The 15,253-nt window shown below is 38.3% G+C and overlaps 1 protein-coding gene across 10 annotated transcripts in view; it reads left to right on the top strand.

The window, feature by feature from the left end:
* ODF2 (outer dense fiber of sperm tails 2) overlaps positions 1-15,253 on the top strand; it is a 41,534-nt gene that overhangs the window by 22,404 nt on the left and 3,877 nt on the right. For 9 of the 10 annotated variants that reach the window (XM_043985979.1, XM_043985986.1, XM_043985985.1 and 6 more), the window contains 4 exons: positions 11,588-11,723; positions 12,562-12,672; positions 12,866-12,970; positions 14,152-14,310. In XM_043985979.1, coding sequence (XP_043841914.1) covers positions 11,588-11,723; positions 12,562-12,672; positions 12,866-12,970; positions 14,152-14,310 — 511 coding nt within the window. Of the gene's footprint in view, positions 1-11,587; positions 11,724-12,561; positions 12,673-12,865; positions 12,971-14,151; positions 15,064-15,253 lie in introns of those variants that run through there. The other variant, XM_043985983.1, reaches the window with a different exon arrangement.

The following is a 15,253-nucleotide window of genomic DNA, read 5'->3' as shown; positions in this document are numbered from 1 at the left end:
GTTAGACTTTTAAGCATTTATTAAGGAGAATAAGAATTTGGTAAAGAGAGAGAGAAAGGTCTAGATTCCTATCTATTAAAGGGAGAGCGCATTTCTAGCTCCCTTCTCCGCCAGAGTCCAGAGGAAAGAGCCCCAGAGTCAGCGCCAGTCTCTTCCTTCCTCCTCCCACTAGTCCGCGTCATTTCCTCCCGCCAAAGAAAAGACTCCTGGTCTTGCCCTCAAAGACCTTCGCTTCATGGGCAGAACTCTTCTACAGTAAGTATCCAGCAGGTGGCGTTATTCCAATCGTTACAGTCCCCCCTGTTGTTCCTCAAGAAACAAAATGTTTCCTTGACGGAACAGTAAAAACAATATAATAACTATTGCTAACTAATAATATGTGAACAACAATATAGAAAAGGAAGAGAGGAAAGTTTTGTCCAGAGGGGCGATTTTTTTTTTGTCCTCATGAACCGACGCTTTGACATTAGTCTTGCAAAGGGAGGGCCTCTGCAGAGAATACATGTAACAGATGGTGTATATTATAACAGAAAGAGAAAAAAAACAACAAAAACAACAAATCAAAACTGTTCATTTAAAGTCTCTGAAAGTCTTTTCTCAGATGTCCTCTAGGTGTAGTCGTGGAATGGAAGTCTTTTCAGGGGTTGATGTGTGGATGCTGGTAATCAGCCAGGAAAATTTCCTACAAAATTGAGCTTAACACAACTTTAAAATAGCTTTGTCAATAATCAAATCAAACAATGAAAGTTTTCAAAAACATGTCTAAGGGAATTCAGAATCTTAGTTGTTACACATGAAACATATAATAAAACAAAAATTGAACCATTCTTTAAAATTATAATATTATTATAGTCCCCCCTTATGGAGAGTAATTGAGAAGACAATTGCTGCGATATTAATTTTTAAAAATAATTTTTATCTTTGTTTCATCACTTTTTGCATCATCTGCCTAATTATCCTCATGCCATTATGAGAAATTAAAAAATCTAATATAATTGGTAACAGGTGTCAAGGCCAAATTCAACACTGTATTTATCATGACACCTGAGATAATTATGGGGGTTACCATAAAAGAACAGAGAAATGATGGGATATGAGCATTCCCACACTTGAGCAATATGTACTACCCATACAGTATGCAAGGCTTAAAATAGGTGGATGGAATATATGTCCATGCCACCGAACATATTGGAAGAAACTTGAGTCAGACTTAATCAGATGCATGGGATTGAGATGTCCATGGCATCAGGCATATAGGAGGGAGCATAGAAGCCAGGTGTAGAAGTGAGATGGGTGGGATGAATACTTCCAGCCATCTGTACAATATTGTAGGGAAAAAGAGAATAAAATATTAAACCAAGAGAATCCAACCTGAACATTTGTCAAAAGCCGTTCCCTCGGCCATACCTTGACTTCATGCATGTCTCCCCTCATGTGACAGTTCAGTGTCTGCTCTTGCATGTATTCCTCTTGTGATTGGATGGCATCTTGGCCAACTGGCATCTGATAACTCAGAATAAAGACAATTAATGTCTTAAATGATAAGTTCCCATAATTTAAAATCTCATATGGATTTAAAAATTGAGGATAATAAATGATTGCAAAAAATGTGAATACATCTTGATTCAGAACACAATATATAATTATGCAACAATTTCAAATAATACCCCTTTTTTTTTACTTAGTATACAATTACTTTTGTGAAAAATCAGAACATATTTGAATACAAGTTAAAGCACAACACAATCTCAAAGACAACTTTTACAAATGTTCCTCTCTTTTTTTTTTTTTTTTGGAATATGCTTATCAAAAATAATACTTCTAGAATCAATTTACACTTGCCATGGCAAACAATTTGCCAGGGAAATGCTTTAAAGAGTTTGATCAAATAATCAGTTGAGAAAAAATAGCAAAAACAAATAACTCAGAATATGGGAGCACAATACTCCTAGAATTAACATTGTATTATGAAATCAAAACCATGTTTCAAAATTAGATAGATGAATGAATAGAAGAAAATACACGTGGTATAATAAAAGACAATGAAATTAAAACTAGGGAAATCTAAATGAATATGAACTTAATATTAATAAGAGTATTACAAAATATAAACTTGATCGCATGACTATAAAAAGCTTTTACAAATATTCTCCTTGTTTTAGAAACTAAGTATAAGACACAATCTCAAAAGCATTAAAATCTCTATGAAAATAAACCTATACCATTAATTCCAAAATGTATATGTAATAGCATAGAAATCCTATGTAACCTCTGAACTGACATTAATAATCTGAGTGAATTCAGAACACTCTTGATTCCAATATCTAAAATCCCCAATACTCATATCAATACCTTGCTGCTTACTTCTACATTTCTGTAAAATATATACCCTTCCATGGCAAAAGAAGCAGAGTCTTGAACTATGTTGATTGTCATTCTTATTCAGCTTAAGTTTTTCTTCTTTAACCCCTCTATATTGTCTGTCAGTCTTTTCACCATACAAATGCTTTATAAGAATACTAATTAAAGACAAAAGCAGGTTAGCAAAATTATGAACAAAACAGGCATATGTGGAATTTAAAGGGCTTTCTAAGGTTGTCTCAAAAGCACAGCCAGGCCGGGGAAGGGCTGAGCCTGAAGCTGCAAATGCAGGTAGAAAAAGTTGAGCATGCGCATCAGATCTCTGGACTTCCCAGGCAGGGGAAGCAATGGGCTTGGCCATAGGAGGAGTAGAGGGTGGGGTCTGGAGAGGAGGGGAGGGACCAGAGCAATTTGAATCAGACTTGATTTTGAACTCAGGCCTGGATTCCTCTTCCCCCACTTTGCCTCCAGGTGCTAAGGGATTAAAAGCTTCTAGAGGGTGGGTCATTGCCTCCAGGCATGCAAAATTAAAGCAACAATTACTGTTAGAACTGGGAAAAGCTGCGGGAATCTCTTCAGGTTTCTCTGAAAAAGCATGGTTGGGAGAGGGAGAGATATTTCCTTGTGTGAGTAAGTTGCTGGCTCTTTTAACAAAAATAAAAAGAAAAATAGAAAATCCACAAAAACAAAGCATTAACATGATCTTATCTCCCATTTGTCTGGTTAAACAGACTAAAATCAAAAATAGGATAATTAGGGAGTTTAAAAGGTCCATTCGAAAAAATTTAAAGGAAAACACAGCCAGTACGCCAGTACTTAGCAGTTAAAGGGAGAGGGAGGGGAAATTTCTTACCACAGCTAGTTCAGCGTTCGTTTTGATAAGATTTTGAGTTCTAAATTTTTCTCCTTACCTCCCCTCTCCACAAGACAGCAAGCAATCTGATAGAGGTTATATATGTACAATAATGTTAAACATATTTCCACATTAATCATGTTGTGAAAGAAGAATCAGAATAAAAAGGAAGGAAAGTATAAAAAGGGGAAACACCCCCAAAAGTGAAATAGTATGGTTCAATCTGCATTCAGATTGCACAGTTCTTTTTCTGGATTTAGAAAGCATTTTCCATCATGAGTCTTTTGGAATTGTCTTGGATCATTGCACTGCTGAGAAGAGCCAAATCTGTCACAGCTAATCATCACACAGTGTTGCTGTTACTTTGTATAATGTTCTCATGGTTCTTCTCACTTCACTCAGCATCAGTCCGCTTAAGTCTTTCCAGGTTTTTCTGAAATCTGCCTGTTCATCATTTCTTATAGCACAATAGTATTCCGTTACATTCATATACTGCAAATTGTTCAGCCATTTCCCAGTTGATGGGCATCCCCTCGAATTTCTAATTCTTTGCCACCACAAAAAGAGCTATTATAAATATTTTTGTACATGTTGGGTCCTTTTCCCTTTTTTATTCCAGATTGCTTTTCAAGAATGGTTGGACTGGGAGAAGCTAGGTGGTGCAGTGGATAAAGCACTGGCCCTGGATTCAGAAGGACCTGAGTTCAAATTCGGCCTCAGACACTTGATACTAACTGTGTGATACTGGGCAAATTACTTAACCTTCATTGCCCGCCCCCCTCCCAAAAAAGAAAGAAAGAAAAAGAATGGTTGGACTATTTTACAGCTTTACCAACAGTGCATTTTTGGTGCAAAATATGTAGTATTTTCCTTTTCTGTCATATTAGGTAGTCTGCTGAGTGTGAGGTAGGTGTATCAGAGTTGGTTGGGTTTTTTTGTTGTTTTTTTTGGTGAGGCAATTGGGGTTAAGTGACTTTGCCTAGGGTCACGCAGCTAGTAAGTGTTAAGTGTCTGAGGCCGGTTTTGAACTCAGGTTCTCCTGACTCCAGGGCCCGTACTCTATCTACTGTGCCACCTAGCTGCCCCAATCAGAGTTGTTTTAAAGTGCATTTCTCTAATTATTTATTTATTTTTTTTTTAGTGAGGCAATTGGGGTTAAGTGACTTGCCCATGGTCACACAGCTAGTAAGTGTTAAGTGTCTGAGGCCGGATTTGAACTCAGGTACTCCTGACTCCAGGGCCAGTGCTCCATCCACTGCGCCACCTAGCTGCCCCCGCATTTCTCTAATTATTAGTTATTTACAATACTTTTTCACATGGCTATTGACAATTTGGATTTCTTCCTCTGAAAACTGCTTATTCATACCCTCTTGACCACTTATCAATTGTGGGGAATGACTGTTATTCTTGTTAATTTGACTCAGTTCCTTATATATTTAAAAAAAGGAGACTTTTATCAAAGAAATTTGCTGTAAATGTTTTTCCAGTTTCCTGCTTTTCTTCTAATTTTAGCTGCATTGATTTTGTTTGTGGAAAACCTTTTTAATTTTATGTAACCAATATTTTCCATTTTAGCTCCTGCAAACCATTATCTCTTGTTTAATCATAAACCTTTCACATAGCCATAGATCTGACAGGTAATTTCTTTCATGCTCCACTAATTTGATTATGATATTAACCTTTGTGTCTACATCATGTACCCTTTTTAGAGCTTATCTTGGTATATGATATGACATGCTGGACTATTCCTACTTTCTACCAGAGACTACTTTCCAGTTTTCCCAGCAGTTTTTGTAAAAAAGTGAATTCTTGATTTCAGTAGCTGGGATCTTTGGGTTTATCAAACACTAGGTTACTGGGCTTATTTGCTTCTGTTTATTGGGTTATCTAATCTGTTCCACTGATCAACCTCTCTATTTCTCAACCAGTACTAAATGATTACAGCTTTGTAGTATTTTAATCAATTTAATCAATCACTAGTTTGCTATATGGCACTGCTAGTCCCCTTTACTTCCTTTTTTTACACTGATTCCCTTGATATTCTTGACCTTTTGTTTATTCAGATGAATTTTACAATATTTTTTCTTTTTCTTTTTCTTTTTTTGGCGGGGCAATGAGGGTTAAGTGACTTGCCCAGGGTCACACAGTAAGTGTCGAGTGTCTGAGGCCGGCTTTGAACTCAGGTCCTCCTGAATCCAGGGCCAGTGCTTTATCCTCTGCACCACCTAGCTGCCCTTACAATTTTTTTTTTCTATCTCTATAAAGTAATTCTTTGGTAGTTTAATTGGTATGGCACTGAATAAGTAAATTAATTTAGGTATTATTGGGGGCAGCTAGGTGGCGCAGTGGATTAAGCACTGGCCCTGGAGTCAGGAGTACCTGAGTTCAAATCCGGCCTCAGACACTTGATACTTACTAGCTGTGTGACCCTGGGCAAGTCACTTAACCCCAATTGCCTCACTAAAAAAAAAAAATTAGGTATTATTGTCATTTTTATTAAATTTATTAAGCCTATCCATGAATAATTACTATTTTTCCAATTGTTTAGATTTCTATTTATGTGAATTATTTTGTTGTTGTGTTCATATAGTTCCTGTGTATGTCTTGGCAAGATAGACTCCCAAGCTTTTGTTGGTTAGATACAGAAATGCTAATGATTTGTGTGGGTTTATTTTATATCCTGTAATTTTGCTGAAGTTAGTGTTTCAGTTAGTTTTTAAGTTGACTCTCTAGGGTTTTCTAATTAAATCATCATATCATCTGCAAAAAAAAATAGTTTTGTTTCTTTATCACCTATGTTTATTCCTTCTATTTCTTTTGCTATCGCTAGAATTTCTAGTACAATATTGAATAGTAGTATTCTTATATTTCACCTGCTCTTACTGGAAAAGTTTCTAGCTTGTACCCATTATAGATAATACTTGCTCTTGTTTTTAGATAGATAGTACTTTTTATTTTAAGGAAAGTTCCATTTATTCCTGTGCTTTTTTAGTGTTTTAAACTGAAATAGGTGTTTTGTCAAAAGCTTTTTCTGCATCTATTGAATAATTATATACTTTTTTCTTAATATGGACAGTTATGCTTAAATCTTAATAGTGATTCAGTCCTGCTTTCCTGATATAAATCCCACCTGGTCATAGTATATGATCTTTGTGATATGTTGCTATAATCTCCTTGCTAGTGTTTTATTTAAAATTTCAAATTAATATTCATTAGAGGGATATTAGTCTATAATTTTCTTTTTCTGTTTGATTCTCCCTGGTTTAGGTATCAAGACTATATTTGTGTCAGAGAAGGAATTTGGGTAGGATTCCTTTACTTATTTTTTCATACAGTTTACGTAGTATTGGAATTAGTTGTTCTTTAAATGTTTGGTAGAATTCATCTGTAAATCCACTTGGTTGCGGATTTTTTTTTCCTTAGGGAGTTCATTTCTTTTTTAAAAAGAGGAATATTTGGGCAGCTAGGTGGCACAGTGGATAGAGCACTGGTCCTGGAGTCAGGAGGACCTGAGTTCAAAGCTGGCCTTAGACACTTAACACTTACTAGCTGTGTGACCTTGGGCAAGTCACTTAACCCCAATTGCCTCACTAACAATAAAAAAACTTTTTAAAAGAGGAATATTTTATTTTCTATTCTGTTAATCTTGGAAGTTTATATTTTTTGTAAATACTCCTTTTTATATTTTTTTATCCATTCATTCATTTCATTTTGAACAGTATTTTTAATGGTTGTTGAATCAGTGCAATATAGTAGATAGAGTACTATAGTAAATTGAATAGGTGAAATATGGATAAGGACTAGTTTTGAATCACACCTCTAACACTGGCTGTTTAATCTTGGATAAGTCATTTAACCTCCCCAAACCTCAGTTTCCTCATCTGTAAAATGGAGATAATATGTGTAGTAATTAAGGGGGTCGTAAGGATCCAATGTAAATAATATATGTGAAACACTTTGCAAATCTTAAAACATTGTATATTAGTCCGATCTTCCCTTTACTTTGAAAGTGACTTGCCCAGGGTCACACAGCTAGTAAGTGTTAAGTGTCTGAGGCCTGATTTGAACTCAGGTCCTCCTGACTCCAGGGCCAGTGCTCTATCCATTGTGCCACCTAGCTGCCCCTAGGCCTCCATATATGTTAACTGACATCTTTGGTGGATTTCTGGAAGGACATGAACAAGTACTGTATAAGATGAAAAAGGCATAGATTTTTCAAAATTGATTAAAATACCCATACCCTTTGACTCAGAGATCTTACTGGTAGACATAGTAAAAGACAAAACCAACACCCCCCCCCCAAAAAAAATATAAACCAAAGTATTCATAGCAGTAGTTTTTGTGGTAGCAAAGAACTGGAAACAATGGATCAATGGCTAAACAAATTGTGTATATGAATGTGATGGAATATTGCCACGATGTACTGAGTACTGTTAAGTATTTAGAGAAGCATTGATAGACTTTGCACTGAGCAGAGTTGATGTTAAGCTAAATCAGAAAACAGTATCATCTACTGTGACTCCAACACTGTAAATGTAAAGCACAAAACCCCCCAAACTGAACACTATCGTTACGGTGATCATGCTTGACCCCTGAGAAAAGTTGAGAAAGTATACCTTTTCTCCCATCATAGAAATGAAGGACTAGGAGCCTACAATGAAGGACTATGCATCTACCATTGCATTTGGTCACTATGTTGGTCACTTTTGTCAAAGTGCTTTTTCTTCTCTTTATATTTTTATTACAAAGGATGGCTCATAATTTGGGGGCATGGGGGTAGAAAGAATTAAGGAAATAATGTGATATAAAAACGGAAGTCATCAATAAGACATATGATAAGAATTTTTAACAGGCATAGATAGATAGTTAGAAAGTGAGAGCATGGATCCAGTGACATGTTGGAGAGTAAGAATACAGTTGATATTTGTGGGTTTGCCCCCACCTGCTACTCCTCTCAGCTCACTTTATTTTCTCTTGATGATAATAGGAGATCATCCTAGATCTTTTTACCTCACACATTACGGTTTTTGGTGTTCATGGCAATCTGGCTCCCTCAGGAAGATGCTGCATCCCTAGTCAACCTCTCTGCTTCTTTCATGCCCCATCTGACATGGCCATAGGGAGAAGCTGGGCATATTCCTTGAATGTTATTGCCACTTCCAGACTATCTACCACTAAGCAACCTCTCCTACTTTGAGGTACATTTTATAATGCCTTGTCCAGATGCTTGTCAAACTTATCTATGAAGCTCCAGGTCATTCTCTCTTTTCTCAGGTGTACATCTTAAGGTCTTCCTCCCTATGTCAACCCTTACCCTTGGATTGAAGGATTTTAGTATACTCTTTGTTATCCTGTCATCATTCCTTCATTTATCCCTTAACCTGTCATTTCCACAACTGCCTCAAATCCCATGAACTACATCTTTATTTCATTTCAACCATTCGTATCTTAGATATTGCCATCACTGTGATATAGATTAATGACTTTGAATACGGCAGGAGTTCCTTTCTCTGATCATTACCTCCTATCCCATATCACTCTCCCTCTACTATTTCACCATTACAAACCTATTTTTTGTCCTCATGCCTACCTCTGATAGGTATGGAAACCTACCTGCTCTTTCCATCCATCTTCCTGCTCAGGGATTACTTCATAGTCTTGACCCCCTCAGGCTAATAACTTCAACTATATACTATCTTTTTTTTCTTTTGCAGGGCAGTGAGGGTTACGTGACTTGCCCAGGTCACACAGCCAGTAAGTGTCAAATATCTGAGTTCAGATTTGAACTCAGGGCCTCCTCAATCCAGGGCTGGTGCTTTATCCGCTGTGCCACCTAGCTGCCCCTAACTATCTTATTATATACTATCTTCTCCCCTTTCTACCAGTGCCCATTGTCTGCAAAACCCCAACCCAGTTACTAAGTTCTCAACCTCTTCAATATGGTTTTACTGAATATAGTCGCTTAAGGTTACCTACATTCTCTTGTTGGTTTTTTTTTGTGGGGTTTTTTTGTTTTGTTTTTGCAGGGCAATGGGGGTTAAATGACTTGCCCAGGGTCACACAGCTGGTAAGTGTCAAGTGCCTGAGGCCGGATTTGAACTCAGGTACTCCTGAATCCAGGGCCGGTGCTTTATCCACTGTGCCACCTAGCCACCCCCCTACCCACATTCTCTTACCTTCTCACTCAGGTGGCCTCTCCTCAGTCCTCTTTCTTCTTGACTTTTCTACAATATTTTTTTTAACTTGTCTACAATATTTGACACTGTTGATCATCATCCACTTGTCCTGAAGTGATGAGCTCTACCCTGAACCTTCTTTTCTCAATGACCTCAGTTCCCATGGGTTTAATTATAATTTCATTACAGGATTTCTCTCCAAACTACATATCAAACCCTAACTTTCCTAAGCTCTAGCCCTGAATCTCTAGATGCCCAATGGATATATCCATCTATGCACGTACAATTGGCATCTCAGAGTCAATATGTCCCCAGAACTCATCATTTTTTGTTCCCCCAATAAAGCTCCCTGATTCCACCCTTTCTAAACTCTGTGTGTTATGATACTACCATCCTTCTGGTAACCTGGTGTTTAACTTTAGTATTCTTTATTATACTTTCTCCTTTATCCTTCCATATCCTATTAGTTAAGAAGTCAGGATGATTATACCTTTACAACATTTCTCACTTCTGTTACCTTTTCTCAGTTCACATGGCTACTACCTTAGTCCAGGCCCTTGGATCACCTCTCAACTGGACTATATTTGTCATTGCTTTTCCTTGTTTTACTCCTCCCCCCCCCACCCCCCCGACTTCCCTCCCATTTCAATCTGTTTTCCACATAGTTGCCCTGTTGATATCCCTCAGACACAGGTCACTCTTCTGCTCAAAAATTGGCAGTGCCTTGTATTGACTCTTCGATATCCTCAGCCAATTTGAATCCTTTCGCAAGTCCTTTCCAGACTAATTTCTCATTGTTCCCACGTCATTCACATATTTCACTTTCCAGGCAAATTGGTCTACTTGGTATTCCCCACATTCAACATTCTTTCCCCTATATTGCTTTGCACAGGCTGCCACATTTACTTTGGAATGCATTCCCTACTTACCGCCCCCCCCATCTTAGAGTAATTCCAAGCTTCCTTTAAAGTTCCACTTAGTTACCATTTCCTACAAGAAGGCTTTCCTCATCTCCACCTCCCTTTCAGTAGTTAGTACTTTTATTTGGGGTTTATTTGAATATATGTTCTGTTTCCCCCAATAGACTGTAAGCTCTTTAAGGGTAGGGCCACTTTCATTTTTGTCCTTATATCCCCACCACTAAACACAGTGCTGGGTAGAAGGCACTTTATAAATGTTTATTGACTTGAATATTTAAACTTTTTTTCCTTTGGATTTTCAAGTTAGAATCACCTTATCTCAAAATAGGGCTATGGTCATCTTTTCCTTACCAACATTTTCTCCTTATTAACTTTTCTTGCCTTATAATAATATAGTCATTACCAATATTACTTTTTAACATCAAGCCAGTAGGTGATCTTGTTTTTATTTTTTTTCTATCAGTGTGGATTGTGTCTTTTCTTATATTGCCTTTTGCTGTTCCTCATATCACTCTTATTTGGATGTGGTGAATAATTATTTTAATGCATTGTCCTCTATATTTGCTATGATTATATTTAATCTGAGGGGTGTATAACTTCTGATGATTTTGTTTGGGCTAAGCACAAAGGGCTTGGTGGTTCAGGCCTAATGTGTATTTTGATAAAAATAAGCCCTAAAGGACTATCTAGATTTTTGGGGGGATCTGAAAGATGGCCTTAATTAAATTTGAGCAGTGTTTGACTAGGTGACAGATACTTCCTGAAATGGGAGTGATATCGATTGTCATTCTAGACCAGAAGATGTTTGTTTTTGGTTAAAACGAATCAGTTGTAGATCTCAGAAGCGAACTACCTCCTCAACCTTTCAGTTGTTCAGTTTCTAGTCTGGTACCAATGTGTGGCTCATAGCACTACTACCTACATCTCATCAACATTTTTAGTGGGGAGGTATGTGTTTACTGGGGGAAGTAATTATGTAACATGTTCTCCTCCCCAAAACTACCCTTAACACTTGACTTGAACAGGCCCCAGATTTCAGCAGTTTCTTTCTTCATGCCCTCCATGCCCTCCCCGCATGTAGCATGAAACTTCAGTTGAGAAGCTGAGTTAGTTCTTCACCCATAGATAGAGGAAACAACCATTCTAGCGTTGTTATCCTTTGGCATGCTCAATGCCAAGGCTTCTGGATCATAAGGAGCCACTTCATTTCAAAATATTTGGGATCATTGAAATCCGATGTTTGCCGTTTTCTCTTCTTTCTTTTTCTTATGTACCAGCCGAGTGACGGATCTGGTATCACAGCAGCATGCCTTGGAGGAGAAGATGCGAGAAGACCGGGATAATCTGGTGGAAAGATTACACCGACAAACAGCAGAATACTCTGCATTCAAACTTGAGAATGAGAGGCTAAAGGTCAGCTAAGCATCCTTGAACCATAAAACTAGAGCTTTAGAAAGAGAAAATCTGCTACCTTATGTGGCCAGAGCTTGGGAAAAGAGATACTGTACCTTACTGAGGCAGCTTTGGGTTTCCCTTTTTCCTTTGGCAATTAGATTGAAGTCAGGTTTTCCTGCCAAGGGCTTATTTGTATGTTTTGAGAGGTACAAAATGAGATTGAAATGGAAGAATGGAACTTTAATTCTATGTCTCAATATTTAGACCTAAAGGTCTTTTATGGACTTCTCTAATATGTTCCTGAACACCATCACAAGAAAAAGATTGATTATTCGACAAGATTCTTCTCCCATCTTCCATCTGCACCTTCCCCTACCCTGGTGTCCTCTGGGGCTGGGACAAACTATAAAGTTCTCTCCTGGTCAGGAGGAATTCCACTGGGACTTTGGGCAGGTCATTTCAAATTTCAGAGCTTTATTTTCCCCATTTGTAAATTGGGAGGGATGTTGGGATACTTACCTCTTAGCCTTAAGAAATATAAATCTGAATGAGGTCAGCTTTTTAGAATCAGGAATGGTTTACTTTTCAAAATCACTAATTCATATTTCCTTTAATTTCCAGAGGAAGGGAACTGGACAGGCTAATTTTTTTTTTTTTAAAGAGAGGGGGGAGGTGATAAGGCTGGTAAAGTTTAAAGACTGATATTTCTATCTTTGTTGCTTTTCTGAGGAAAGATGTTTTTCTTTTGTTCAACAGAGAGATATCTTTCACCACATCTTGTTGCACTAATCCAAAGTTAATGTCATAAAGGTTTGGTCAAAGCCAACCTTTCCATATTGCAAATATCTCCTTACAGGCTAGTATCACCCCTGTGGAAGACAGGCTAAGTCAAGCCCAAATTGAGGTCCAACAGCTGAAGGTGTCAGTCAAGAACTATGAAGGGATGATCGACAACTACAAGAGTCAGGTACTTTTCTAATTTGAGCCTTTCTCTGCAGGAGGGCATCACTGCCCTACTTCATTCCTGCCTCATTTCTCATCTGCTCTAAGTTTTCCCATTCTGAAACTCCTTACCTTCAACAACTAAGTAGTGAGATGCTGTTGTCTCTCACCAAATCCAATCTCCTATCATAAAGCTTAATTGCCCTTTCTGTACCTAGGTGATGAAGACCCGGATGGAAGCTGATGAGGTAGCCACTCAACTGGAACGCTGCGACAAAGAGAACAAGATCCTCAAAGATGAAATGAACAAAGAAATTGAATCGGTAATTGTTCATGTCTACACAAACTTACCCCTTATAAAATCTTCCTTTCTGAATTAATCAGGCAGGTAGCTGGGACCCTCCTATATTTTCAGCTAGGAAAGGGAAAAATGTTCTTCTGAAAGTGAAAGGCTGATACCTTTCTTCTTCCCTTTTTTCCTTTCCCTTGCCTTCTACCTCTGCCCTTCTTTCTCTCTCCTCTTTCATTAAAAAAAAATGCTAAAAGCATTCAAAGACACAGTAATTTTAAGAGAATAAATGATGATAGAACTCCTACATACCTGCTTGACTAGCTGGTGTTTTATGATCCTAGTTGATACCAGCACCCTCTTCCACACTCCCCCTAAACCTGCAGCAACACACAGAAAGTTGGAGTGGTTTGCCATTTCCTTCTCCAGGTTATTTTACAGATGAGGAAACCGAGGCAAACAGAGTTAGGTGACTTGCCCAGGGTCAGACACTAATAAGTGTCTGAGGCCAGATTTAAACTCAGGTCTTACTGACTCCAGACCTGGCCTCCATCTACTTTGCCAACTAGTTGCCCAAACACACAAAAACCAAACCTACCTTTAACAAATTCATGTGATAAAGGCACCTTTAAAAATCTGGGGTTTGGGGTTGGTCTGTTATTATGTAGAAGTATTTTTGTTCTGTTAGACATCCAGAGATCCATGTGGTGCCTTATTACTGGAAGATGAGATGGGTCCTCCAGAATGGAATTCTCCATAACAGGCTGGTAGATAGTCAGAGCTACCCTAGAGAACAATTGGGAATTTTACAATGAGTTACCCTGAGGTAACTTGCACATTTTGAAGTTTTCTAGGGGAGGATGCAAAATGGATTGAAAGTGGCTTTACAATTTCTAAAATCCCTCATTGTTATCAAGAGATTTACATTGCACATTTGATGGATATTTAGTTTAGCCCTGCTCTCTGAGTACTTCAAGAGGTTAAAAAAAATGTGGACTGGGGCAGCTAGGTGGCTCAGTGGATAGAGCACTGGCCCTCGAGTCAGGAGTACCTGAGTTCAAATCCTGCCTCAGACACTTCAAATCCTGCCTCAGACACTTAACACTTACTAGCTGTGTGACCCTGGGCAAGTCACTTAACCCCAATTGCCTCACTAAAAAAAAAAAAAATGTGGACTGGTGTTTACCAAAAGATATCTTTCTTTCCCCCTTTAAGGCTCGTAAGCAGTTCCAGGCTCAGCTGACTGACCTTCAACAACTGCCTGAGATCCTCAAAATTACTGAGGCTAAACTGGCCGAATGTCAGGATCAGCTACAAGGCTATGAGAGGAAAAATGTGGACCTCACAGCTATCATAGCAGATCTGCGCACCCGGGTAAGGGACTGGCAGAAAGGGTCTCACGACCTGACCCGAACAGCCAGCCGGATACCAAGATGAGACGCACGCCCCCAAAGGAAGATCACTTCCTTTTCTTTGGCTGCCACTTTTCGAAACGAATTAATTCTCATCAACAATGTGAAATAAAAGTCTGGTGTGCCAAATGTTCTTGTGTTTGCAAATAGTGATTCTAGTGATAGGAGGCGTCACTTTTGAGCTGCTTCTATCAATTCTGATAACTGGATTTTCTCTTCTTCCACAACCTCATATTGGTCTGAGATTTACCTCTTGCACTTTCAGTCCTTTCATTGTCCTCAAACCAAGCAATCCACAGGGCCTGGGCATCAGACATTGTTGCACTGAATGCCTGTCTGGCGTCTCTTCATACTTCAACTGCTCTCCTTTTCATTCTTTTGTGTGCAATTCCTATATCTAACATTCTCTTTTGATTCAGTCATGCCTGATTTCTCCAGTCTTGCATGCTGGTGTCTTATTTTTGTTACTTTGGGACAAACATTATTTGTGATCTTGGGCAAGTCCCTTAACCTTTCTAACCTTACCTTTGTTAACCTTACCTTGAAAGTGAGGGGGTTGGATTAAATGATCTGTAAGGCCCCTTCCAGTTCTTATATTAAAGGTAAAGATTCCAGACATGGTTATCTGTAGGCTAATTTAAGTTTATTTGGGTATTAACATCCTATGTGTGTCATGACAACTTGGCTGTACTTTTGGCTTCAGGGATTTTTTTGACTTTTTGACTTTCAGAGAAGCCTTGGCTTCTCCTGATCAAGAAAGCATTATATTTTGCCAGGAGCAGATGTTTCTTATTTTGGGAAAGCCTACATTCTTATTAGATCTAAACTTCTTCAAGTCCTGCATGGGCAGGGAATGCTGAAGGTGGCAGTCAACCCCGACAAGGAATACCATCTATGGATGTCCT

This window comes from Dromiciops gliroides, chromosome 2, assembly GCF_019393635.1.
Source record: "Dromiciops gliroides isolate mDroGli1 chromosome 2, mDroGli1.pri, whole genome shotgun sequence".
Classification (NCBI taxonomy): Eukaryota; Metazoa; Chordata; class Mammalia; order Microbiotheria; family Microbiotheriidae; genus Dromiciops; species Dromiciops gliroides.
Note: the sequence above shows the minus strand (reverse complement) of the source record. Positions and strands in the feature narration are given on the sequence as shown.